A 26,543-nucleotide genomic window follows, 5' to 3' on the forward strand; every position below is an offset into this window, starting at 1 on the left:
ACCCCCACATTGTTCAAGAGTCAACTGTAAATTGAAATACAGTTACAAAAATATTTTTAAATTGTGATATAACTGTGGGCTTCTTTACTAGTGTTTTAAATATTAATATCTGTCTAATAACTAACATAAATTGGAAGTAGCAATGAGCACAAATGGTATTTCAAGATCTCTGCAACAACTAATATGATTGGGAAAATATCTGATTGGTGACAAATATCACAATACTGTTAGTCATCTATGCTCATAATCAAAAGAAATGATAACATTCAATAGAAGGGTAAGGAAAATAAAGATTTATTTTTCTCATCAAAATTCTCAGACTCTCCTGAATTGCATGGACCCCAGAATAAGAGCCCCCAGTTAGAGAACTGAAGCATTAGAGCCCTAATGGGAGAGACTAGAGAAGAGACTAACTCATTTTACAGATGAGCAAATGTTGCTTTTGAAAGTTTGAGATGATCTTCCATTTTGTGATGTACTTTATAGGTTCTAGTTCTTCATATTATGCCTTTTACTTATTGAGAAGTCAGTCAGAAAGGTAAGAGTGAAAATTTAGGGACAGGTATCTGCTTGGCACATTTTTAGAATTTCATCCTTTATAAACCAAATATGGACAAAAAGAAAAAACTGGCCCAGTCTACAATGAGCCACACTCCTGGACTCCTAGCTAGAGTTTGCATGGTGTCAAATGCCTTCGCCCCCAAACACAGAAAATCCAGAAAAATCTCTTTCATCTTCCTCTGAAAGGATATCCCCAAGCATTTCTTACTTTCAGCTGGTAATGAGAATGCTAAGGTGGTAAAACAGAATTTAAACTTTGAAAAATTCTTTGGAAGAAAGTTACATGCTCCTCAGTGGAGGATTTTCACTGACATCTTGACCCATTAAATTACAGCCATCTTTGGAATCACATAGGCTCCTGTCAGACAGACATCCAGCAGATGTCACTGGATACCACCTCCCCAGCTTCACTCTGCCTCACTCTTCATCCCTTCCCCGGCCATGTAGCCCAACTAGGCTGCTCAAACCCCCAAAATCAGCTCTCCCTTTCTTTCCATGGAAGACAAGAGTCTACCTGAAAAATCTAAAAATCCTTTATATCATTTAACATCTGGAAGATACCCTGAAAATTATCTACCAGGGTCACCAGTAGTAATTTGAGCAGGAGAATTTGTGCAACCGCATCTGAGACCCCTACTAAATGCCAGAAGCGCGCACTCTGTGTCTCTGTGTCAGTCACAAGTACCTCCCCACATTTCCAAACATTTCCTAGCGGTTATCACACAGCCCCTGGTTATGGTTGAGAACCACTAAATGAAAATAAAGCACAAAGAAATTAATGAGTTCCCCCAAGACATAGGGGCAGCCAACTTACTGATTTACTTATAAGCCCACTTAGTTCCAAAAATGATTTCAATGTGTTGAATGAACCTAATTTTTATCTGGGCATAATTCTTCTTATCTTCATTTTATACATGAAGAAATTTCCCAGTGTCACACAGCTAGTAGAAGTCAGAACTCAAGCCTTTAGCACAAGTTCCACCATGTTACCCCCTCTGCTGCTGCTGCTAAGTCACTTCAATCGTGTCCGACTCTGAGCAACCCCATAGTCAGTAATCTGCTGACCATCGGGCAATTAAGGGGACCACGTGTCAGGCGCTGGTGATCCACGGACACTCTAAATATCTCAAATGTCTTCATCTCTATAGGTGCTGCAAGGGGCAGCCACATGTTTCTATGCTTTCATTGGCTTTGACATCATCGCCACCACTGGAGAGGAAGCCAAGAATCCCAACACATCCATCCCTTATGCTATCACCGCCTCCCTAGTCATCTGCCTGACAGCATATGTATCCGTAAGTAACAAAGGCTTATTATGGCACCTTTCACATGGACTTTTCATATTTGACCTTAAAACGTGGCTCTGAGACTGGGTTTCCTTCTGTCAGGAAGTAATCCTTCACTTGTGCATTCATGGTGTTTGTACGCATATGTTCATGATGCTCCCTCTTTTAACATGGGCTCAAGCTCACCCCACCCACTGATGACAGGGAGAAAATCAGGGTTCCAAGCTGGACGAAGGAGAAGCCCCAGGCCCTCACTTGGGCCGTGGCTCACATCCCTGCTCCGCCCCATGCACAGGCTCTCGGCATCCCGGCATCCGGTGCCGGGAGTGGGGGTGGTGGGGGGAGCATGCAGGGAGTGGGCTGCCGTCCAAGGAGTTCAGATCATAGGCTGGCAGTAACGGGTGGGTGTGCGAGCAAGCAGAGGCATTGTAGGCCTCTGTGCACCCTCCTCAATGCTCTTCTGTCTTCTGGGAGCTTCCCAGCAGCAAAGAGGCAAGGCTCCCCTAGAGTGGGGAAGGAGAAAACAGGATCGTCCTGGAAGCCAAAGGAAAACATGAGAGCAGCACTGGATATGGTTTGCCCACCAAAACGTTTCTCTTCATGGATAGTCAATTATCATTTCCCCTATGCACATGGCTTCTCAGGCGGTGTTAGTGGTAAAGAACCCACCTGCCAATACAGGAGACACGGGTTGGATCCCTGGATGCAGAAGATTCCCTGGAGAAGGGCATGTCAATGCACTCCAGTATTCTTGCAGGGAAAATCCCACAGACAGAGGAGCCTGAAGGGCTACAGTCCATGGGGTCACAAAGAGTCAGACACAACTGAGCACAAAGCTTATGCAACACGTTGTGCAACTTATCTTATCCAGCCCTGATTATCCCTGTAGACAGAATGTTCAGGAACAGTGTGGGGGAGGGGCAGCAGGGGGAGCAACAGAGACACTCTGTTGTGTATTCCCCCTCCTGTACCACCTCATACCTTCTCCTCCTCCAGGAGTCAACCCTTGTAGCACACACAATAAAGTTAATCACAGTTCCTTCCTTAGGATAGTGCTTTATAGGCTACAGAGTAAGTCTACCACATATTGCCCTAATCGAACATGGGCAGGAGACCCACCGAGAATTGCTGTAAGAATCCACCCCACTCTCCTCCAGTCTACCCCACCACATCCCCAAAGAGGATGTTGCAAGTGATGATGTTACTGGGACAGATTCCCTTTTAGAATGTGTGGGCCCTAACCACACCTCAAGAGTTGTTTGGTCTTGTGTTGGTCACCAGGCGCACTCTACCGCCAGGAGAAGAGCCACACTGCTGGGCTGTGGTCACACATTTTGCCAGCCTCCCCGGTGGCCACTTTGTTTCACTGGGGGAATCTTGGCTCCTGAGACATAGGTGAAAAAGTGATCTAGAAATGAACCACTCTCTCCTTTTCAGGCTCTGAACTCCTTTAATGATGCCAGGATTGGCCTTCACAGCCCAGGGGTCTCCTGGCCTTATGACTGGCGCCTCCGTTGCCTGGGGCCAATTATAGGGGAGGGATGTCTTGGTAGATCTATGACATGTGAGGAGAAACAGGTCCTGGTTAAGCAAAGCCATAGTGGTCTTAAGTACAAAAGAAATGAGTCTTGTCCATGAGGGCACAGTGCTCATGGTCAGTGCCAGGCCCTGGCTCCAGGGCCTCTGGCTATAGCTCCTGCCATCAGATAATACCTGCTCTTCATTGAACTATCCAGGGAGCTCCACTTTCAGGAGCTGAAATACCAGCAGACTTATTCCTCAGATACAAAAGGACCAGAGAGAGATTTTCAGAGGAAATCCTGAGACCAAGAGCTCCAGAGGCCAGATGACTGGTGTAAAGTAAAGGCACACGCCAGGAAGTGGCAGATGCAGGCTCCCATGCAGGACCAGGTCTCTTTCCTCTGCTATGGGACACCCACCCATGCATCAGACTGATCCCTCTACCTCCAACCACGTTTCATCTTGTTTTAACAGGTGAGCATGATCCTAACTCTGATGGTGCCATATGACGCCATTGACACGGAGTCCCCACTCATGGAGATGTTTGTGGCTCGTGGGTTCTATGCGGCAAAGTTCGTCGTGGCCATCGGGTCGGTTGCAGGACTGACGGTCAGCTTACTGGGCTCCCTCTTCCCAATGCCGAGGGTCATCTATGCCATGGCCGGCGATGGGCTCCTCTTCAGGTAAGGGCTATGCTCGTGGCATTTATTTTACTCTTCCATGCCTGTCCAGGGAGACTGTCACCCATCTTCCCTGTCACATGGACCATGGAACTTGTCATATATCTTGGCAAAGAGTTTGAGTGAAAATAATTTAGGTCCTAAAACAGCCCCTCAGTTTGACTCTGGGTCCCTCAATCTAGCCACAAACTGGTTTGTTCCCCCAACTGCCCCTCCCCTTTTATTTGACACTGTCTGCTCCTTCGTAAAGATGGTGGGTGCCAAAATGCTACATGGGTGGCCTCTGGAAGGAAGGACCCATTCCAGGGGCATCTTAGGCTTGCCCTCACATTGAGCCCTGACAACTGCCCCTCTGAAGTTGAAAAAAGTTCAAAGTTACAATCAAAGAGAGGATAAGACCCTTTGAGCAGAACCTAGTAATAGTAGCAATGACTACCACCATTTATTGACCATCTGTGTATCCCAGGTATATGGTATCCCATTAGTCATCACAATAACTCTATTTAACAGATCAGTGTACTAGATGAAAACTCAGAGAGGTAAAAAAACAAAAACTTGCCCTGAATCCCCCAGTTGCTAGGTTGGGGGCCGGGGGGAGGGTGGTCAGGATTTGAACCCAGGACTGTTTGACCAGAATGACCAGATTTTTAACTACATCAAGACACTGATACTTCCAGTCCCCTAATCTGGCCAGGAAGTAGCCTATCTGCCCACGGTACACAGGGGATGTGGCCCCATCTCTTGGTGCCTCGTGCCCCCTGTGTGAGGAACTTACAGGTAAAGCATTCTTCAAGTGCACCGAACAAGGAGCAAACTTCCAAGGAGGTCTCAGGAGTTCAGAGGGACCCAGCTCAGAAACTTTACCTCTGCCATTAGCTGTCACCTTCTGCAACAGTTCCTGTGCACACCCTCTGAGGTCACCACTGGGTCAGAGCTGAGACCGTGGGGGAGCTGGAGACTGATCGTGGTGGAGATGTGACAACTTCACACATCCAAAAGGTCTTTCTGCTGTCAAAGAAAACCGAGAGATGCTAGGCCTCTGAGCAGTTTATAGTCTTGTGTGAATCACAGAAATAAGAGAGGACTGGAAGAGCAGCAAGAATGAGGGCCAGGAGGAGAGGAAAGTGGAAGGTGGGAGCCTACCTAAGTCTACGGAACTGCTAAACAAGCCCCTGTCATTCAATCACCCTTCATGGTCTTCTCTATCTTCTCCAGTGAGTAACTGGCCAGATTTAGCTCTCATCCACGAGCACATGTTCTTAATGACTGTGCTATTTTGCAACCAAATCCTGTACTTTCATTGTGAAGCAAGCTTCTCAGGCTTTGGCATAAATCAGAATCCTCTAGAGGTTTTTTAAAGTGTATAGTTTGTTGGGCCCCACTCCCAGAGAGTCTGACATAGTAGGTGAAACCTGAAAATACATATTTCGAACAAGTTCCAAGGTGTTGCTAATGCTGTTGATCCATGGACCATACTTTGGGTAACACAGGTGGAGAGGACCACCAGGCAGGTATGTGACTTCAACTAGCCCCTCTTCATAGCAAAGTCTGGGCTTCAATTTAGATTCCTGAGAACCTCCTAGATTCAATCAACCCACCACATCACATAATGAAGTAGGCACTTTAATAGAGCAGTTTGCCTCATACCCAAGAAATTAAAATAGATTCTGTTTAAATTATATTTCAGAAACTAGATCCTGGAGTAGGAACAGCAACAGTATTTAAAGCAGTGAATCCAGAAGTAAACTGGAGGAGCAGGACCAGGAGGTGTTAAACCATGTTGAATCAATCACCATTAACCCTCTGCTTGCCCCTCCTCCAGATTCCTGGCTCATGTGAGCTCCTACACAGAGACCCCCGTGGTGGCCTGCATTGTTTCGGGGTTCCTGGCAGCTCTCCTCTCCCTATTAGTCAGCTTGAGAGACCTGATTGAGATGATGTCCATCGGCACCCTCCTCGCCTACACCTTGGTCTCCGTCTGTGTCTTGCTCCTTCGATACCAGCCCGAGAGTGACATTGATGGCTTTGTCAAATTCCTGTCTGAGGAGCACACGAAGAAGAAGGAGGGCATTCTGGCTGACTGCGAGAAGGAAGTCTGCTCTCCTGTGAGTGAAGGGGAAGAGTTCTCCGGCCCAGCCACCAACACATGTGGGGCCAAGAACCTGCCATCCTTGGGAGACAATGAGATGCTCATAGGGAAATCAGACAAGTCAACCTACAACGTCAACCACCCAAACTACGGCACTGTGGACATGACCACAGGCATAGAAGCTGATGAATCTGAAAGCATTTATCTCATCAAGTTGAAGAAGCTGATTGGGCCCCGTTACTACACCATGAGGATCCAGCTGGGCCTCCCGGGCAAAATGGACCGGCCCACAGCCGCTACAGGGCACACAGTGACCATCTGCGTGCTCCTGCTCTTCATCCTCATGTTCGTCTTCTGCTCCTTCATCATCTTTGGTTCTGACTACATCTCAGAGCAGAGCTGGTGGGCCATCCTTCTAGTCGTTCTGATGGTGCTGCTGATCGGCGCCCTGGTGTTTGTGATCCTGCAGCAACCAGAGAACCCCAAGAAGCTGCCCTACATGGCTCCCTGCCTCCCCTTTGTGCCTGCCTTTGCCATGCTGGTGAACATCTATCTCATGCTAAAGCTCTCCACCATCACGTGGATCCGGTTTGCAGTCTGGTGCTTTGTGGGTAAGCAACTTCCTTTGGAGCCTTGAGAGTTCCCTTCTAAGGCCTTGACCAGGCTTATCCCAAAATTACCTCCTAGCCCGACTGGGCATCCCCTTGCCAAGAGAATTCTGACTGGTTCTGTGGATCCTTGCTTTCTGCTATAGAGTCAAAAAAGCCACGTGTGACCTTTCTGCCTGTTATGATCTTGGTTGTTCATTCTGAAGAATGATACTGATCAATCCATCACTTCACTGAATAGCTTACTGGATATTCTTCTTGTGGATAATTAGTATTATAGAAAGTGATACTTATTTCATTTTAAGTGGATCCACATTTTAAAATAAATCCACATTTTTTAAAAAGGACAAAAATAACATATAAATTGAGGGTGGGAAAGGTTGATTGCAATTCTTAAAAACTAAAAATTATGAAGAATTTTATTTACCTTATGTTGGACAGAATTAAAATAGCAATCATGCCATATTTTTAAACAAAGTATGAATTAAGTATGCATTCTTGGCGTAATTTTTTGACAAAAATTACATCCTGGCACCATTTAATAGTCCTCATTTTTTATCAACTTTCACAAAATATTTGAGCATTTCATTTTTTCCCAAGATCTTTCCTCATCCATTGATATTCCAATCATTTTCTTGGAAAATACCTATCACATCATCATCCTTGTTGATTTTCTCTTCTGTTGATTAGGCTCTGTCAGGTTCTCAACATCCACAGCATTAAGTGAATTACTATTGCTCTCTCTAAACTCACTTTCACTGCCTCTGACAATCCTGTATCTTCCCCAAGATTTCTAATTTTCCTTTGGAATCAGTTTATATTATATTCACATTACCTGTTTAACATATTTGACCGTTCCTGATGAAATGGCTTGGGATAGGTGCTCATGATAACTTAAGAGAGATGTTTAAGTGAATGCTTATTTTAAGGTTCCTTATTTATTATTTTTATATTTCCTATATAATTTGGCAACCCTGGGGTCTCTGGCAACAAATACTTAGCTAAGGAGGGTCCTTACGTGCTTTGAGGAATAGGAAAGGAAAGAATAAGGGAGGCAAAATAAATACATGTGAATCAATCAGCCTGGGCAAGGCAACAAAAAGACTCATGGAGTTGTAGCCCAACCACTCCTTGAGATGAGGAATATGCATGTTCAACGTGGTGACCTCTGTTCCCAAACCATATTGTTGTTCATGCTTAATAAATACTTATCTGTGATTATAAAGCACTCTTCAGATAAGAAAAAGGAAACTTTCAGTCAGAATAGTTGGGAAGGACTTTAAGGAGGCAGAATTTGAACTGGACGACAAGATAGGTTTTAGAGAGAGGGAAGTTGGCGGGGGGGAACACAGTAATCAAAGGCAAGAGCATATATCTCCCAGAAGATTCCTCACCTCTGAAGGCCATCCTGCACCTCCCTGTAAGCATTTTGTACCAATTTTCCACTATCTAAGCCTCATCCCTTGTTAGACTTTAAGGGATCTCTTGAAAGGACCCCACTGACTTGTCAAAGTTCTAAGCACTTACATGATTTATTCACAATCTCTCGCTTCTGTTTAAACATTTTGCCACTGGAACAAGAAGCAAACCAATGGAAAGATGATACTATAGGTAGAAATGACTGAAGTGTGTAGAAATATTAGAGTCTGTATTCATCAAATGAATAAAGGCACAGACACAAATACCCGAGAATTTATTCATCTTTTCCTGGACTATCCAAGCTAGATATAGCCTTCAATATCTAGTGCAATCTAGTTACCCACAGTGTGGTAACCATTCCACTATAGATATTTGGACTGATTTTAGAGAGTATATGAACTTTTCAAAATATCGTATGGTTGTTACTTTCACAAACACTACAAAAACAGCCATATTCAAATCATTGCTTTTTTAATAATTTATTTATTTTAATTTTGACGGTGCTGGGTCTTCATTGCTGCACTCAAGCTTTCTCAGGCTTTCTCTAGGTGCTGCGAGCAGAAGCTACGCTCTCATTTCAGTGCTTGGGCTTCTCATTGCGATGGTGTCTTTTGTTGTGGAGCACAGCCTCCAGGCGCACAGGCTTCAGCAGTTGTGGCACAAGGGTTCAGTACTTGCAGCACGAGGACTCAGTAGATGTGGCACACAGGCCTGGTTGCTCCAAGGCATGTAGGATCTTCCCAGACCAGGGATGAAACCCGTGTCCCCTGCACTGGCAGGCAGACTCTCATCCATGGTACCACCAGGAAAGCCCAATTATTTTTAAATTTCAAAATGAGTTAAACAGAAGAAAAAACATTAGTACATGTGCCATATGATTCAAAGTGATAAATAACACTTATATGGCACTTACCACATATCAGTCATCATTCCAAAGGCTTCACTTCTATTAACATATTTAATCCACACAACCAGATCCATTTTACAGATGAGGAAACTAAGGCACTTGACTGAGGTCACACAGAATATAAAGTGATAAAGTGAAGTTGCTCAGTTGCATCCGACTCTTTGCGACCCCATGGACTGTAGCCCACCAGGCTCCTCCGTCCATGGGATTCTCCAGGCAAGAATACTGGAGTGGGTTGCCATTTCCTTCTCCAGGGGATCTTCCCCAGGTCTTCCAGGATCTTCCCTGGATCCCGACCCACGGATCAAACCTAGGTCTCCCACATTGCAGGCAGACGCTTTAACCTCTGAGCCACCAGGGATATACCAAAGCCAAATTAGAACTCAGGTGGTATAATTCCAGAGTCCACAATCATAGTCACTACATTAAAAATGTAGTATATAAATAAAATGTAAATAAATTTTGAGAAACATTGAAACACTCCCCATTTCTCCCTATCTCAACTATACAGATAAGTAAATTGAACCTCCAAAAGGTTCAATAACATGCTCAAGATCAGCAAGAATAACAGGAAATTATTCACAGAGCTATTACCACAATCCCGAATCTCCATGTTCAATGGGGGCCTCCTACCTCCCCACCACAGTGCTTCTGAGCAGACCTTCGTATCTGCCCAGAATGTTTGACATGTAGTCTGTGCAGATTAACAGAGGGCTGGCTTCATGGGTGGATGATCTGTGCAGTCACACAGGGCCTCGTGCTTGGCTTAATGCTCTGGTGCTGTCTTCTTGAATTCTTAACAATGTTTTAACAAGAGGCTCCATGGTTTCATTTTGCACTGGGACCTATAAATTATGTAGTCAGTCCTGCATAATATCTATGTTTCTGGAACACCAGAGGAATTTTGCAAAAATGATGCAATGGCCTATTGCCTTTGGAGTCAGACAACCCCAAGTTCAAATCAAAACTCTGCCATTTCCTTGTGACCTTGGGGAATTCATTTAATTCCTTTGGGCCTCAGTTTACTCATCTGTAAAAATGCAGATAATTCTACTAGACTTGATCTAGTTGCAGTTTGAGGCTTAAACAAGAAAACAGCAGGGAAAGCAGTAAGAACTATTTCTTTCCTGCCTTTCTTTTAAAAAGCTGAAATGATTCATTGTCTCCCAGACTAGCTGTCACATGCAAAAGTACAACGTGAACCTGTTCTGACTCAGGCTGCCTTCCCAATTATCAGGCAGAAGAAAGTTCCCAGAGAACCTTTTGTAATCTTGCTGATAACACAAACTTCAAGCTGGTTCCAGAAACTGATACTCCCTGGCATGGGAGGGTGCCACCCTGTAGCCTGAGTGGGCCAGACAGAGGGCACTGGAGCCTGTAGGTTTAAGAAGCACCCAGCTGCTGGCTACTAACTGCTTTGGTATCAGTATCTCTGAAGGCTCATAGATAAGTAAGTTTCACCCAGAACAAAGATTCTCAACTCAGACTACACAACAGAATCATGTGAGTTGCTTCTGAAACATTCTATGTCCAGAATCCCCCCACAGAGGTGTTCTGATTCAATTGATCTGGTACAGCCAACCATGGTATTCTTAAAGCTTCCCTGAGTGATTCTGTTGTATAACCAGGTTTACAATGATCTAGAACAGTGGTTCTCAAAGTAAGATCCCAGACCTGCCACATCAGTATTACGTGGAAACTAGTGAAAAATGCAATTTCAGACCCCAGCCCAGACCTACAGATAGAATCAGAATCTCTGAGGGCAATATAGATTTTAACAAGTCCACCAGGTAATTCTGATGTGTGCTCAAATATGAGATCCACTGATCTAGAGAGAAGAATAAGACAATAATTAGCAGGTAGGCAGATAATTTAATTACAAAACTCCCTGTTTTTTGCTATATAAAATATATCCATCCCACAACCACAAATTGGCTTATAAAATCTTTAATGATCTTATAGAATAAATTTCCCATCTCTAAACATCTGAGTCTCCAAAATGTCAGATTTTTCTTCTTCATCTCTCTATTCATATAAGTTTCCCAAGGAGAACAGTAGAGAGATTTCTAAATGGAGCTTATTATGAAACATCCACTACTCTTTAAAAAGATTTACATGGTTGGGCTGAGTCATAACTTGATAATCTTTTCAAACACATTTTTTACCCAAATTTCTCTAAATGAATCTTAATTACAGCATTTTTGTAACAATGTTTAGCTAAGCTTTTGTCCTTCGGAAGAGCCCAACTCATAGCGAGAAACGAAGCCGTTCTTAATAGATACCCAGCACTTGTTTCTTTTCCTTCTGACAAGAGAAATAACACACATAGCAAAAGTTTCATAATCCCCAACAAAATGAACACAAAGCCAGCCTTCATTTACCCTTTCTCTTAAATGATGCAGTTTTGTAAAAGAATACCTCAAGGAGTTGGGCAGAGTCCCAGAAACCAGCAGGGACCAGTAAGAACACTGTATGATGGTATTCTCCAGGCATGTGTCAGGTCAACTTGTCCCTGTGGGCCTTTATTGTAAATTAATCATCCGTTAGACCAGCTCACAGGTACCCTTACCCTGCATGCCAAGTTGCTCCAGTCGTGTCTGACTCTTTGTGACCCCATGGACCATAAACCTTACTCTAGGTGTTGTCAAGATTTCATTTGGAATTTTTTCAGTCCCTCTGAGGAAAACCAGGTGGCTCTAGTAGTAAAGAACCCGCTGGCCAATACAGGAGACTCAAGAAATGCAGGTTGCATCCCCGGGTTGGGAAGCTCCCCTGGAGCCTGCTCCAGGGGAGGCCCAGCAACCCTCCAGTATTCTTGCCTAGAGAATCCCACAGAGGATCCTGGCAGGCTACAGTCCATAGGGTTGCAGAGACTTGGCCACAACTGAAGCAACTTAGCACACACACAGCTTTAGAGAACAGACGGGACATGTGATTTGGGCAACGGACCTCATAAATCCTGGACTAAACCATCAACATCCCAAAGAGAAGACACACTTCACGGTTTTCGCCTGAGCTCTCATCTGAAATCCTACTGGAAACTGACTCAAAGCAGCCATTGTGATGAAGGGAAGAGAAGGGAGAGAAGGCCATGAATTCGACCTGAGAGGGCACCAAGATAAGCAAATTCCTGATGATATGTCCCATAAATCAGTTTGAAATTCTCCTTGTAGGAAGTGAGAAAACAATTGGCAGCTTCAACATCAAAATTATGCTCAGAAGAGCAAGAAAAATCACAGAGGCCAGGATGAGGATGGCAACAAAGCCAAGCTGATTCCAAGAGGGAAGGAGAGGGCAGGTAAACCCTGAGGCTGCCTGCTGGTGGAGGCGCTGGGCTGGCTAGGGAGACTCCTGGGGAGGAGGGGACAGCTGAGACTGAAGGGCCAGGAGACCACACAGTGGAAGGCCCTGGAACAGGCAGTGCTGTGAGTGATGGGCTCCTTTCCGTCAGCAGTACAGGTGTGAGGTCATCCCAACCTTGTGCTTGCGGTTTTAGTTTGTTCGTTCTCCTTGCTGTCTAGCATCCCACAGTGTTGATATCCACAATGTATTTATCCATTCTTGTATCCATGGGCATTCAGCATGGCAGCTGCTACGAACATTCTTATACATGATTTCGATGGACACACAGGGTTTGTGTTTTGGTTGGGTTTCTGCTGAGTTAGAGGTGGAACTCCTGGAGTTTTTCATGTTCTTTAAGAAGGCTGCCTTTGGTCTCATAGCCATTATACTCCTCAAATAAAATAAGGGCCCCCAGCTCCATTCTGCAGCTGGGAAACTGAAGCATAAAGAACCTGACATTATGTTAGATCAACTGCGGGCCTAGAAGAGAAGCTCCTCTGGTCCCCACTTCATCCTGAGCCTTGCTCTTCCTGGCCACACCATATTAAACAAACCTAACTGTTGTTACAATCAACAGGGCTTGCGGGTATTTAAAAAATAACCAGCAAAGTGGGAGCTGGTGGGGACTGTGCTGGATGGGAGGGCACCTTCTCATTACTATCTTCATTTCTGCACCAGCAAGTGTCTGTTTTGGAAAGTTGATCCCAGACTAGAAAAAATAAAAAAGCCTCTGGGCATAACAAAGTGCCTCAGTTATCTGCAGCAGGCAGGGCTTCCTGCCTGAACGGGCGCCCCAGAAAGAGACAGCTCCACCCAGCCTGCGGTCAGGTGGCCCACCCGCTCTGGCACTGAGTGTGGAGCCACGTGCAGGGCACAGGAAGCTCCTGGGGGACTCTAGACAGCAGGAACCTGCTTCGTGACCTGAGCTAGAACCTGAGAGGTTGGGAATCTGTCTAGCTCCAGGTCACCTAGCCTCTTTTCAGAGCTGAGGTTTTTTGTTTTTGTTTTTGTTTTTGTTTTATTTAAATATCACTTTTTATTTAAATTGCCAGTCTTCCTTCTTTTTTTTTTAATTTTATTTTTAAACTTTACAATAATGTATTAGTTTTGCCAAATATCGAAATGAATCCGCCACAGGTATACATGTGTTCCCCATCCTGAACCCTCCTCCCTCCTCCCTCCCCATACCGTCCCTCTGGGTCATCCCAGTGCACCAGCCCCAAGCATCCAGTATCGTGCATCGAACCTGGACTGGCAACTCGTTTCATACATGATATTATACATGTTTCAATGCCATTCTCCCAAATCATCCCACCCTCTCCCTCTCCAACAGAGTCCATAAGACTGTTCTATACATCAGTGTCTCTTTTGCTGTCTCTCTTTCTAAATTCCATATATATGCGTTAGTATACTGTATTGGTGTTTTTCTTTCTGGCTTACTTCACTCTGTATAATAGGCTCCAGTTTCATCCACCTCATTAGAACTGATTCAAATGTATTCTTTTTAATGGCTGAGTAATACTCCATTGTGTATATATACCACAGCCTTCTTATCCATTCATCTGATGATGGACATCTAGGTTGCTTCCATGTCCTGGCTATTATAAACAGTGCTGCAATGAACATTGGGGTACACGTGTCTCTTTCCCTTCTGGTTTCCTCGGTGTGTATGCCCAGCAGTGGGATTGCTGGATCATAAGGCAGTTCTATTTCCAGTTTCTTAAGGAATCTCCACACTGTTCTCCATAGTGGCTGTACTAGTTTGCATTCCCACCAAAAGTGGAAGAGGGTTCCCTTTTCTCCACACCCTCTCCAGCATTTATTGCTTGTAGACTTTTGGATCACAGCCATTCTGACTGGTGTGAAATGGTACCTCATAGTGGTTTTGATTTGCATTTCTCTGATAATGAGTGATGTTGAGCATCTTTTCATGTGTTTGTTAGCCATCTGTATGTCTTCTTTGGAGAAATGTCTATTTAGTTCTTTGGCCCATTTTTTTGAGTTTTTGTCCTAGGATTTCTCCCACATGATCCAGAGGAACCCCTACCCCTCTCATTTGTACGTTTGAGGTCATTTGTTTAGTTTGCACAGAATGACACAGGGCTTTGCACAGGGCCAAGACAAGTGGAATAAATAGGTGTTTTGCCAGCTGATACTGAGGTGTCCCAGGCTTGTAAAAGCAACGTGGTGTCCCAAACCTCCCTGTAGGCCCCCAGTAGGCAGCCCTCCATGCAGACTCAAGAGATGTGAGTTCTGATGCCATTTCAATCCCTGCATATTGCGCAGGTCTTAACTCCTCTGGGGTGATGTGCGAGAAAGTAGGTTTGTATAAAGGGCTCTCCAATCACAAGATGTCCTGTTACATAAAGAAAGACGACCCAGAGGGGAGGGTATGGGGAGGGAGGAGGGAAGAGGGTTCATGATGGGGAACACATGTATACCTGTGGCGGATTCATTTTGATATTTGGCAAATCTAATACAGTTATGTAAAGTTTAAAAATAAAATAAAATTTAAAAAAAAAAAAAAAAAAAAAAAGAAAGCCCATTCAATGGCTGAAGGCATGATCCTTCACCTTGTCCAGCCCAAACCTCTCACAGGCACAGAACTGTCTGGAAAAGAAGCCAGAGCCTCCATTTGAATATTTACCTTCCATATAAACAGCTTCCCACGGGACTCACTGCCATTACTGGGTGCCCAGTACAGCCATGTTTGCTGTGAAAATATTGGAACACTTCTGTGCCTTCTGCTAACTAGTTGCTGCCTTGAATGCCCCATCTACAATCCATCACATAAAAAAATAACTCCAGCCTACCAGGGGAGCCTCCAAGACCCTCTGCAGCACAAAAGCTGGCTGCCTTCTGATTTTTTACCTGCCTTTCATTTATTCAGATATCAGATAGGTAACTACAAAGCAGTGGATCTACGTTTTTATGGAACTGGAGAATTAAATCCACAAATAGAATAAATAATATTACTTATCAATTAGCCACCTTATTTTTGAGACTTTATTCCAAATGACTTCTGGCTTATGCTAAAAGCTAATCCACTGTCAAAAGATAAAACTTTGCCATCCACAAGGATTTACAAAACAATAAACCCAATCTCACTGACAACCTGAATAATAGGACCCAAAACCTATTTCAAGCAAAGACAGCATTATTGGAATAAGTGTATAGCTTTAAAAAGTGAAGAGTCTATCCAAACAAATAATTCAGGGAAATTTTGATGCTTCTGGATATCAGATGATTTAAGGAATTATTAGTTTTTAGACGTGATAATGGGACTAAGTTTTTTAGAGGAGTCTACTTTATAGATACCTGCTAGAGCATTTACAGAGGAAACAGGATGAAAGGAATTTGTTTCAAAGTAATCTAAAGAGAAAGGGGTAGGTGAGTGGGTGTCAGGAGAGACAGAGCTAGTGATGACTATATGGGCCTTTTTATATTGTTCTCTCCACTTCTGTATGTTTCAAATTCTTCAAAAGTAAAGTTCAGGGACTCCCCTCTCAGTCCAGTGGCTAAGACTCTGCGCTCTCCATGCAAAGGGACCAGTTCAATCCCTGGTCAGGGAACTAGAGTCCACTTGCTGCATCTATAAGATCCTGCATGCCACAACTAAGACCCGGCACAGCCAAATAAACAAATAATAAAATAATAAATGTTATAAAAAGTAAAGTTCAGCAAAATCATTTCCAATTTAGTATATACCTCCCAACTACCCCCTGGTAGGTGGGAGAAATAACAATTGCAAGCAGCCAGGATCAGGACATGGAAGGACCTGGCAGGAACTGCCATCTGCACAGTCTAAACACTGACTATGCAGCTGTAGAAAATCCTATATTTGGTCTTGTGCCAGTCTTCTGTGAAATGCCATAATCATAACCTACACACACACACACACACACACCATTCTCAGGAGGAATCTAAACAAGATAACACTTGCAGAGTATTTTTAGTTCCTTGGGAGAAAGGCCGCATCACTGTTGGACCTCAGCACCCAGGGGCGCTGGGTGAAGTGTTGTTCAGATGGTTCAGGATTCCCAGAATCCCCACAGACTTTTCAGAAACTACCTCATGCTTCATTCTCAAGGCCATCTGAGAAAAAGGAGCAGAAACAAAACACCCTGCTTCTACACAGGAGGCTTTTAGCAGCTCTGTTTACTCCTCCAACACAAAGCCCTTGTTTATGTGTGACAGATGGTAATACATGTTTCTCTCCTCCCGCCCTCTCTCTCTCTCTCTCTGCTCCCCTTTCATTTGCTCCCCTCTGTTTCTTTGTCCCTCTCCATTCTTCCTTTTCTCCAGTCCTTCTCTGCCTCACACCACTTTTCCTGAACTGACTCTAGGGCCAGCAAGTAAGATAAGGGCAGACAGAACACCAAGCCCTAGGAGAACACATTTGCCCAAGCTGTCTATTCATGCTGTCAGGCCAATGCACCCAGTCGCTTCTGGGTTCACAGTCCTCATATATGAAATGTGCTTTTCACATCACTGCAGACCTTAGTTACATCCTGGGAAAAAGACTATTTCCTAAACTAAATAAAAAAAAATGAAATGTACTTTTGAAGACAGAGTGACACGCCTCAGAAACTGTAGGGGGCTCAGAGCAAACATTAAAAGGCCCATAAATATTTATGTGGCAAGTTTCCATGGATTGCTTTCCCAAAGTAATCATAGTTGACACATTTGCGTACTGACACATACATACACACATACACACACACACATATACATACTCATGTTCCTTCCAAGCCAACCACTCCCAAAACAAAACCTAAGCTCATACTGACTATTTCTGCACTAGGCAGTCTCTAACCCAGCAAGGGAGGGGATGTGAAAGGCTGGATAAGCTAGAGCCTTCTCTCTCTCATGGACTGCTGGTGCTGCCCCTCAAACGCCCAGGCAAGTGACTCAGTCTTTCCCAGTCTCCATTTCTCCATCTGTAAAATGAAGGTATTCAAACAGATAAATGACACAGACTCTTTTCCAGCTCTAAATCTCTATGATTCTATAAGGAATCATACCAAAGTTCTTAGAGAATTACCATAAACCAATCTAGCTGATGGGCTTCCCTGGGGGTTCAGACAGTAAAGAATCCACCTCCAATGCAGGAGATAGAAGTTCAATCCCTGGGTCAGGAAGATCCCCTGGAGAAGGGACTGGCTACCCACTCCAGTATTCTTGCCTGGAGAATTCCGTGGACAGAGGAGCCTGGCGGGCTACAGTCTATGGAGTCACAAAGAGTCAGACACAACTGAACGACTAACACTTTCACACTTTCATTTCATAGTCTATCAGACAAAACATCTCAATACTTGGTGGGGTTAGGGGAAGGTATGTCAGAATAGATGTCAAACCAGTGCTTGATGACCTCTGTAGTACAGAGAAGAGAAGCCAGGGGCAAGGGGAAAAGAAAAAATTTTATTAAGTTTAGTAGGGAAACAACACGCTTACAAACAGGATCTGAGAACGGGATCAAAAAGGAAAGAACTGACATAACAGATACCAAGCAGACAGAGGAGGCAAGCTTTGCCACCTACTTGGATGCCTAGGAGAAAAGATAGCAAGAAATAAAAACTGGGCAAAAGGAGGCGTGTGCCTGACAATAAACTCAGTCTCCTGAAATTTACTCTCTCATTTCAAATGTGCTTCCAACAGAGGTATTCTTTAAGCATCAAACTACTAGCCCTTTTAAAAGAGGCCTCGATTTGGTGCCTTGTTCTCCACAACGATAAGAACTATCCCCCATGCCCACCCCCAGCCCCAGCCAAGAAAGAGTAAGATCCATGCTCAGAAAAAATGAAATTGCTATTTGAGAACAGCCACATCTGCCAATGATTAACTCCAGGATTTATTACCAATTAGGACTATAAATCTCTGCTTACTTTGGCTCCTGGAAAGTTGATTTCACAGGAAAATGGTGGGGCGGGAGGGGAGGAGTGGTGGTGGCAGGGAGAGTCATTTGAGACAAGGAGGGAGAAATCCAAGCTTAAAAAGACACACTTCAAATTCAAAAGGAAGCAGAATACCTCGGGGACCAGAGCGGAAAGCTGGCTTCACCTTGTGGTTCTAAGCAAACAGCCCAGCAGATGCCCGCAGGGTTAGAAAGTCAGAGAGACTAGTGCCACCCAGAAGACTGTGTTGGTACCTGGAAGGAGTTGCAAAACTGAGGGGACAGCAGTGGCCAGGCCACCAAATGGCCAAAGTTGGCAGTGGAGCACACGCATCAGGAGTTTTTTGTTTTTTGTTTTTGCCACGTCACGAGGCTTGCGGTGGTATTTTATGAGTCCATTTTATCTCCTTTGTTAGTCTATATTAATATTATGGACTGAATTGTGTCCCTCCCAAATTCATGCTGAAGCCCCAACCCCCAGCGTTGTTTTTTCGCCAAGCTGTGCGGCTGGCGGGATCTTAGTTCCCCAACCAGGGATTGAACTGGGCCCAGGGCGATGAAATGGTAAATCCTGACTATTGGACTGCAAGGGAATTCCTGCCTCAGGGGCTTTAAGGTTCCTTATCTCAGGGGTTCTCAGCTTTGGCTGACCACTGGAATCACCTGTGAAGCTCTAAAAACATCTACACCTGAGTTACAATGAAGACCAATTAAATCAGAATCTCCAAGGGATGAGGTATCAGGATTGTACAGGAACTCCCCAGGTGACCCGCCAGGTGCAGCCAGGGTTGAGAATCACTGCTTACGTCGTTTCCTCCTCATAGCAGCTCCCTGTATTGGTACAGTACTCTCGAGATTTCATACAAGAGAAACCTGAGGCACAATGAGGCCCAGTAACTGGTCCAGGGTTACACAGTGATGGAGGCAGGATTTGTACTCAGACCTCAAGTTCTTAACCATTATGCTCCTTGGCCTCCAACGCTATGCTTCTCAGCATTCCAGGCCCTGACCCTCCATGGGCTTTTCTCAAACTATTTTCATATTTTTTTTTCCTAAAAATTCTTACAGAAATGAGCCCATAAGTGGAAATCTGGGATAGTAAAATGCTATGAGAAGGCTGGGAGTACACTGTGGGAGATCCGCAACTATTTAAACAAAAAAAGGCAAATTCCTGGCTGGCACCTACATGAGTATAGTGAGCTAGATGTCAACAGGGGAGTGGGGACTGAAGGGACCTCAAGTGCGCCATATCCTAACTAAAGAGATGGCCAGTTCTCACCTCCAGCCAGAAGTCTCCATGTAGGAATGTGGGTACAGCATTGTCAGTCCTTCTGTTCTAAGTATTGGTTGCTTAAAGATTTACCATTTTTAAATGGCATCTAAGTCAAATCTTTTCAAAACACTGTGCAGACCAAAGAAAACACATCCACCACCAGGTCTGCTCTCATCATTGAGAGTAAGCCCCCTGCTTGATGCGTGGATCCCCAAACAACAGCTTATTCACCTGTGCTTCCCCCCACTCACCCCACCCCCGCTGCAGGTATGCTCATTTATTTTGGGTACGGCATCTGGAATAGCACCCTGGAAATCAGCGCCCGAGAAGAAGCCCTGCACCAGAGCACCTACCAGCGCTACGACGTGGACGACCCCTTCTCAGTGGAGGAGGGCTTCTCCTATGCCACTGAGGGCGAGAGCCAGGAGAACTGGGGCGGGCCGGCCGAGGACAAAGGCTTCTATTACCAGCAGATGTCAGATACGCAGCCCAACACCCGGACGAGTAGCAAGGCGAAGAGCAAAAGCAAACACAAACAGAACTCAGAGGCCCTGATTGCAAACGATGAGTTAGATTACTCTCCAGAGTAGGAGCACACACACCAGAAATGTGCAGACGTGGTGGTGATTTCTTTTCAGTAACTTCACCTGTGGGCTAGAAGGTGGACACTTCTTTGGCTCTCATTTCAAAACTCCAGCCTTCCCCAAAGTCAGTCCCCAGTCATAGCCTGTCATTGGCCACCTCTGCTCTTCATGACCGTTCTGTGGAAGGGCTTCACGCGGGTCCCATAACTAGTCCCCTTGCAAAAACAAACAAAAAACTAAACTAAAAGCTATGAGAAATTCTATCAGGTGCAACCATCAGAGCTGATGGCAGTGTCTCCCAGGCCTTTGCTTTGCTGGTTGAATCTTTTTGCTCCTTACTAAGTCCCCAAGATGCAGGGAGTGAAACCCCTGGAGATGTGCCAAAGCAGGAGGGGTTGGGCACAAGGCAGCATTTCAACCACCTGAGATCTCAAGGGCAAAGCCCTGTTCTCAGAACGCTAGGCTGAGAGCCACTCCTCGAGGCCACGTGGCACTTGGCACTTTCTCAGAAAGCAACATTTTGCTCTGAAATCTCACAAAAACAAATTCATGGTGATGCATACTTCTTTTTCCTTCACCAAGGTTCTCACAGTCCCCAAACTAGAACTTTAGGATGCAGCAAAGGTCAGGAACTCTGAGACCATGATCCCAGAGATCTCAGACTCACCGTAAGACAGTCAGACCCAATAATAAGGTAAGAAGCACCATCAAAACTCTACTTAAATGCCCAGGAGGGAAAAAAAAATACTGAATAACCATCTCTTGCAGTGAAGGCCAGAAGGGCACTGGCAAAAATTAACTCTCTGTCATGTCATGCCTTCTCTTATACCAGACTCTAAGCTCCTGCTGATATGATGAAAGAGGGCAAAGTGGGAGCATGATTTCATGGCACTAATATGCCTTGAAGAAGTAGGCTATTTGTTTTATGATCAGATAAAAAAGCTTTACAAGGAGAAGTGACCCAGCCACTGAGATCACATTGCAAACTCTATTTCAGATTTCTAAAATTATAAATTCTGAAGTTTTTTGAGATATGCAACCACTTGATTGGTGGGTGCTAATCTGAAAACAAAAAATACTGAAGCATGGCTACTTAGGTAATCACATTCCATGAGATCATATTTCATTCTGAACCCTACTCCTCTGGAGTAGCTCACTTTCAGACATGGATTTTTCCTGCTATTTCCCAAAGTAGTTTCACTAAAGCCCAGAGGAAAAAATCTACCTGATAAGGTCTAAACCCTGGAGAAGGGCAAGGCAACCCACTCCAGTATTCTTGCCTGGAGAATCCTCATGAATAGGGAAGCCTGGTGGGCTACAATCTATGGGGTCGCAAAGAGTCAGACACGACTGAAGAGACTTAAGAGGGGCTCTTAAAGATTATTTTCTCAGAAACAAACTAGAAGAGGACATTTGCAACAAGAAAAAAACACATGGTCTATGCATTCTAGTCTTGGGTTATAGGGATTCGTACAGTACCTTGAGATGTGTATACATGTATGTGAAGGCACAATTTGGATCAAGCTAAAATCTTTGTGAGAATTTCCTGAAAGCAGGGCAAAATAGTAAATTCTTTGCTCTCTCTGTCTCCTGGATCTCGAGTTATGCCAAAAGTTTTCCAGAACATCAACTAATGTTTAAGTCTGTTCTTTTTTAAAGGTTGAGATTTGTGCCATCTTGGCATGGTTCAGGATTATAGACAGGACACAAAATCACATTTTTATGTGAAACTAACAATGATCAATACTCTTGCCTGGAAAATCCCATGGATGGAGGAGCCTGGTGGGCTGCAGTTCATGGGGTCGCTACAAGTCGGACATGACTGAGCAACTTCACTTTCACTTTTCACTTTGATGCACTGGAGGAGGAAATGGCAACCCACTCCAGTGTTCTTGCCTGAAGAATCCCAGGGACGTGGGAGCCTGGTGGGCTGCAGTCTCTGGGGTCGCACAGAGTCGGACAAGACTGAAGCGACTTAGCAGCAGCAACAATGATCAAAATTGCACCAAATCCTAAACAATAGGAATAAAAAGAAATGTAACATCTGCCCTTGGAGGTTCACAGCCCAGGGAAAGGGCAGCACCGGAACCTGATAAATGTAGATAAAACAACCAAACATGGCAAGTCCTCTTGGTTGATGAACTGGGCTTTAAAAATAATATTTATAAAAAGGCCAACTGAAACTAGTTTTTCTTTAATAAATTGGATATCCCACCTGAAGCCAATGTATGCCATTTAAATTCAAATAATTACTGTTCTCCAGATCTTTTTTTTTTTTTTCATTCCTCTATAGTAATTGTTCAGCACTCTGGTTTTCCTGAGGCCATTTTTTTCATCTTAATGTAATGCTTGATAATTCCATTTCTCTCTCCCTTAAGATTAACCATAAAGATACAGTGGCTGGTGTGTGAAATATATCTTTGGAGATTAAATTAGGACTTCTTGTGAAAACAAACTTTGGAACTGGTCTTAGGACTGAACAAATCTGCCTAGTTTAAATATAATCTATTAGACTTGAGACATATCCAGACAGATGGAGTGGAGCTGTATTTATTAAAAGTGTTCAAAGAGAAATATGAATGCAAAATAACAAAATCTTAACATGCCTGAAAGAGCTTCCCTTTACTAATAAGGTGTAAGTATTATTGTAATGACCGTCTGCTGGTAGATGTGTGGAGTGTCTGTAGCATGAGAAGAGAGGACCCAGGGTTGGTAAACCCTGTTGGTACTGATTTCATAAAGACCTTCTCAAAATCACCCTCATTCCAGGAGTCATTTCTCTCAAATAGTATCTCTATATTTTTTGTTAAGCTTTGCTCTCTTTATTGCTCTAAATTGGTTAGTCATTTCACCAGTGACCTTTGTTTTTTTAAAAAATTAGTCAATATGATAAAAGGTTTTTCAAGATAAATAGACATGTTTTTCTCTCATGGTTCCCAGCCTCTGTGAAATAGACTCAGATTTCACAGTGCAGTTTTCAAATATCATTAATCACTAGAATGATATTAGCATCTCCTAATGCATTTTCTTAAGACTATATTTGTGGGACCACATTAAAAGTAAGATTACCCTATAATTACCTCAGACACTTAGCCCCTTGAACAGCATCCTAGGAAGACCTATATGTTACTGAATCCTCTGTAGCAAGAGCTCTTTCGGTGAGATTTCATAATATGGATTTATAGCTTGGAGCTAATTATTTGGTTTTTTAAATGTATGCTACTTATTAGTACTCTCCTTCATTTCAAGAGGATTTCAAGTGGTTATTAAAATACATATAATACCAAAAAAAAAAAAAGAAATTAGGAATGTGAGGCAAATAAAAATAGAAAAGAAAGGATAAGACAAAGCTAGAAGTGTATTTAGTGCACAAATGGAGACCCTTGATATGCATTGCTAAATTTGCCAATGAGGGAGCAACTTAAGAAATGATGAAATTGTTGATAATGACAGCAAGAAGTATTTCAGCATGATAAGACTAAATCTTTCATCAGGAGGGCGAAGAATTGTAATAGCAGAGACCACTGACACCCACAGAAAAGCTTCAGGGCTAGATTTTACCAACTACATGTGCCTGGCTTATAGTGGATGTTCAATAAATACCTGATAATCTGAAGGATGGGTAGATGAAAGAAAGGAAAATGAAATATTTATTCAACAATATTTGTGGAGAGCATATTATGTGCTGTAGAGATTCAAATATGGAAAAGACCTTCCTCCAATGGAAAGATCAAAGAGAATGCAGCCCTTGTGTTGAGCATTGTGGGATGGGCAAAATTTTGCCAGGCAGAAACGAAGGCGATGCCTGCCAAGTGCAGGATCAGCATGAGAAAGGTATAGATTGTGGCTGATAACTATCTCTTGACTAATAACTTGTACTGTGTTTCCTTCAAGGGAAAGCAAGAAGCTAGTTTAACAAGAATACATGATTTATATTTTGAACTGTAGGAAATAATGCTGAGAAGGCAGGTCGGGGCTCATGTACAGATAGACATGAATGTTGAACTGAGCTCACCAGCTCTCCTTGGGTGGGGAGGCACTGAGAAAATGATGAAAGTATGAATCAGTGAAGGCTGGACTTTAAGAAGCTGGAGCAGTGGCTTCCTCTGCCCAGGCAAGGAGCTAATAAATCACATACACACTCCAAGTTGATTTCACATATTAAAGGAGAAAAATATCCATTCTTAAAACAACATATGATACTTCCTTTGAAATCCTGTCTGATTTCATCATTAGCTGAGGAGAAGTTTGTTCATTTAACATGTAGACAGACAACACAGTTATTTCCAGCCACATTAAAATTTTCAGTAATACATTTAAACAACAAAGCTAACAACATTTTATATCTATCTAACCTAAATGTTAAAACTGCAGCTCAAGATTTTACTCAAACCTGAGTACAAAGCCACTTTGAACTAGTGAAAGGAAAAGAATGACAGAATTAGGTCAAGAATCCAGTTCTACTTCTTAGTAACAAACTAACAGCTAATCAAATATCAACATAATGGTTATGATGAGCCTGTTTAATAAACAGGGGGAGAAAACTACTGAATTTAATGATCTTTCTTTCTCTAAAACCTATGGGTTGGTCAGGATATAAACCTAGTAATACTGGGAAAATAAAACACAAACTCCTTCAAAGAAATGTCTTCTCCCATTCCGAAAAGAGTTGATGAACCTGAACTCCTTTACACCCCACCTGTTGGAAATCAACTTTACAAGGGGCTAGAACTCTTCACGGCAACATAAAGAGAAACTACAAGAGTCTGAGAATCAGCCTAAAAGACGAGAGGAAATTGCTGTCCACTGTCTGACCAGGTTTTAGCAGGGCTGAGATGTCAGTGAAAGCCCACTGAGGGTCAGCCACAGGTTTACTGATTTTGCGTCTCCAATTAGACTGCTTGTTGGGTGGAGATGTCAGAAATCGGAAAACGTGTCTGAAGCCACAGCTGGGGGTCAACTCACCGAGTCCAGGAGGCAATCAGCAGTCCACTCTTGGACTAAAGCCCTCGGGTTAGTCAGCACTCTGAAGCTGGCCTTAGTATCTTATGCTAGTGGAGAGAACGGAGCAAAGGAAACCCACCCTCCAAATGCGCCACGTGGAATGTGCACTCCATTTTCTCGCTGTTTTAGAATATAACTTGTTCAGGAGCGTTTTTCTATCCCATATTTTCGCGGAGCCTCGGTTTCTCCCATATGCATGCACCCCCCAGACTCTAAGGACCCCTTTGTCTACAGGGGCCTCTAGAGTCCCTCGGAAAGATGGGCGTCAACCTGTAGGCAGCAATGGTGCCGCGGTGAAAGAGCCAGTAATGTGTAAATGAACAACGCGCGCGCAGGACAGCGTCCCAGCCAGCAGGCCTCAGCCGCGACCGGAAATCCGGATGCTGTTTTCCCAAGGCATTTTTATTTCTCAGCTGGAATGATGATGGATAGCAAGAAACTCCTATCGTGTACGATAGTCCTGTATCTACTTTCATTGTCTCAAAGATTTTAGAGAGGCTGTTGTAACTTTCTTCCCGCTCAGGAGCAAGTTCGTTTCCAACAAGCTTTCCTCTTTTTGCTTGGCTTGAGTAACTCACGCATCCTTTTGAAATACCTAGGCACTTGCCTTTTGCCAAAACTCCTTCTCTAAGAAAACCTTCTTTTCTTTTTTTAGAACTTAAAGCCCAAAAAGGATTAGTGGACATTTTGAAGGTCATCGAAAGTGAACATATTTTCTGTAGTATCAACTAAAATAGTGTTAGACGTCATTAAACAGTATACTACCCGAATGGAGTTAATAAAATGCACAACAGCTTTGGGCTTGAAGTCTTCTGAAACTAGGCAACTGTAATTCCATATTCTATAAGAACACGTAGTGCATTTTGATACAATAAGGAACGAAAATGGCTTGGTATTAGAACTAGGAAACAGGGGCAGCCTGTGGATTTTTTTCATATAGACTTTGTGATTTTCCCCCCATTTTTCTGACATTGGCATTGGTGACATTGGCTAATGGGAACTGTGGGTCATGTGAGTCCCCCAGGAAGTGCAGACTATGAAGGACTGAGTTCATTCTGGAACTGGGATGAGGAAGCTGTTCCTTGTACATCTCCTACTGATTGGTCTTTGCAGTTGCAGATACTTTGCTTCACTCACTCATGCTCACAAAAGCTAGAATCTACCCTGGAAATCATAAACCTCTACTTTCCAAAGCAAAAGCACGGTTAATGCTATGATGGTGTATAAATACCTCATCTGTCTGGGCTAATAGAAGGGGCTGCAGTCTTTTAGAGAGCAGCCACAGTCCTCATTCCATGTTGGCACACCATCTATCCAGGACTCACATTCTAGCTTTTCTCACTGTGGAAAAAAATGTTACTGTTTAATTCATATCC

At 43.7% G+C, this 26,543-nt stretch overlaps 1 protein-coding gene across 1 annotated transcript in view; it reads left to right on the top strand.

Moving 5' to 3' along the window:
- The window catches only part of SLC7A14 (solute carrier family 7 member 14), a 110,463-nt gene extending 90,174 nt beyond the window's left edge, over positions 1–20,289 (top strand). The window contains exons 5-8 of the mRNA XM_006055309.4: positions 1,710–1,856; positions 3,843–4,051; positions 5,871–6,748; positions 19,847–20,289. Of these exons, the coding sequence (XP_006055371.2) occupies positions 1,710–1,856; positions 3,843–4,051; positions 5,871–6,748; positions 19,847–20,169 (1,557 nt within the window). The 3' untranslated portion in view covers positions 20,170–20,289. The remainder of the gene's footprint in view (positions 1–1,709; positions 1,857–3,842; positions 4,052–5,870; positions 6,749–19,846) is intronic.
- The last annotated feature ends 6,254 nt before the right edge of the window (positions 20,290–26,543 follow it).

This window comes from Bubalus bubalis, chromosome 1 (assembly GCF_019923935.1).
Source record: "Bubalus bubalis isolate 160015118507 breed Murrah chromosome 1, NDDB_SH_1, whole genome shotgun sequence".
Classification (NCBI taxonomy): Eukaryota; Metazoa; Chordata; class Mammalia; order Artiodactyla; family Bovidae; genus Bubalus; species Bubalus bubalis.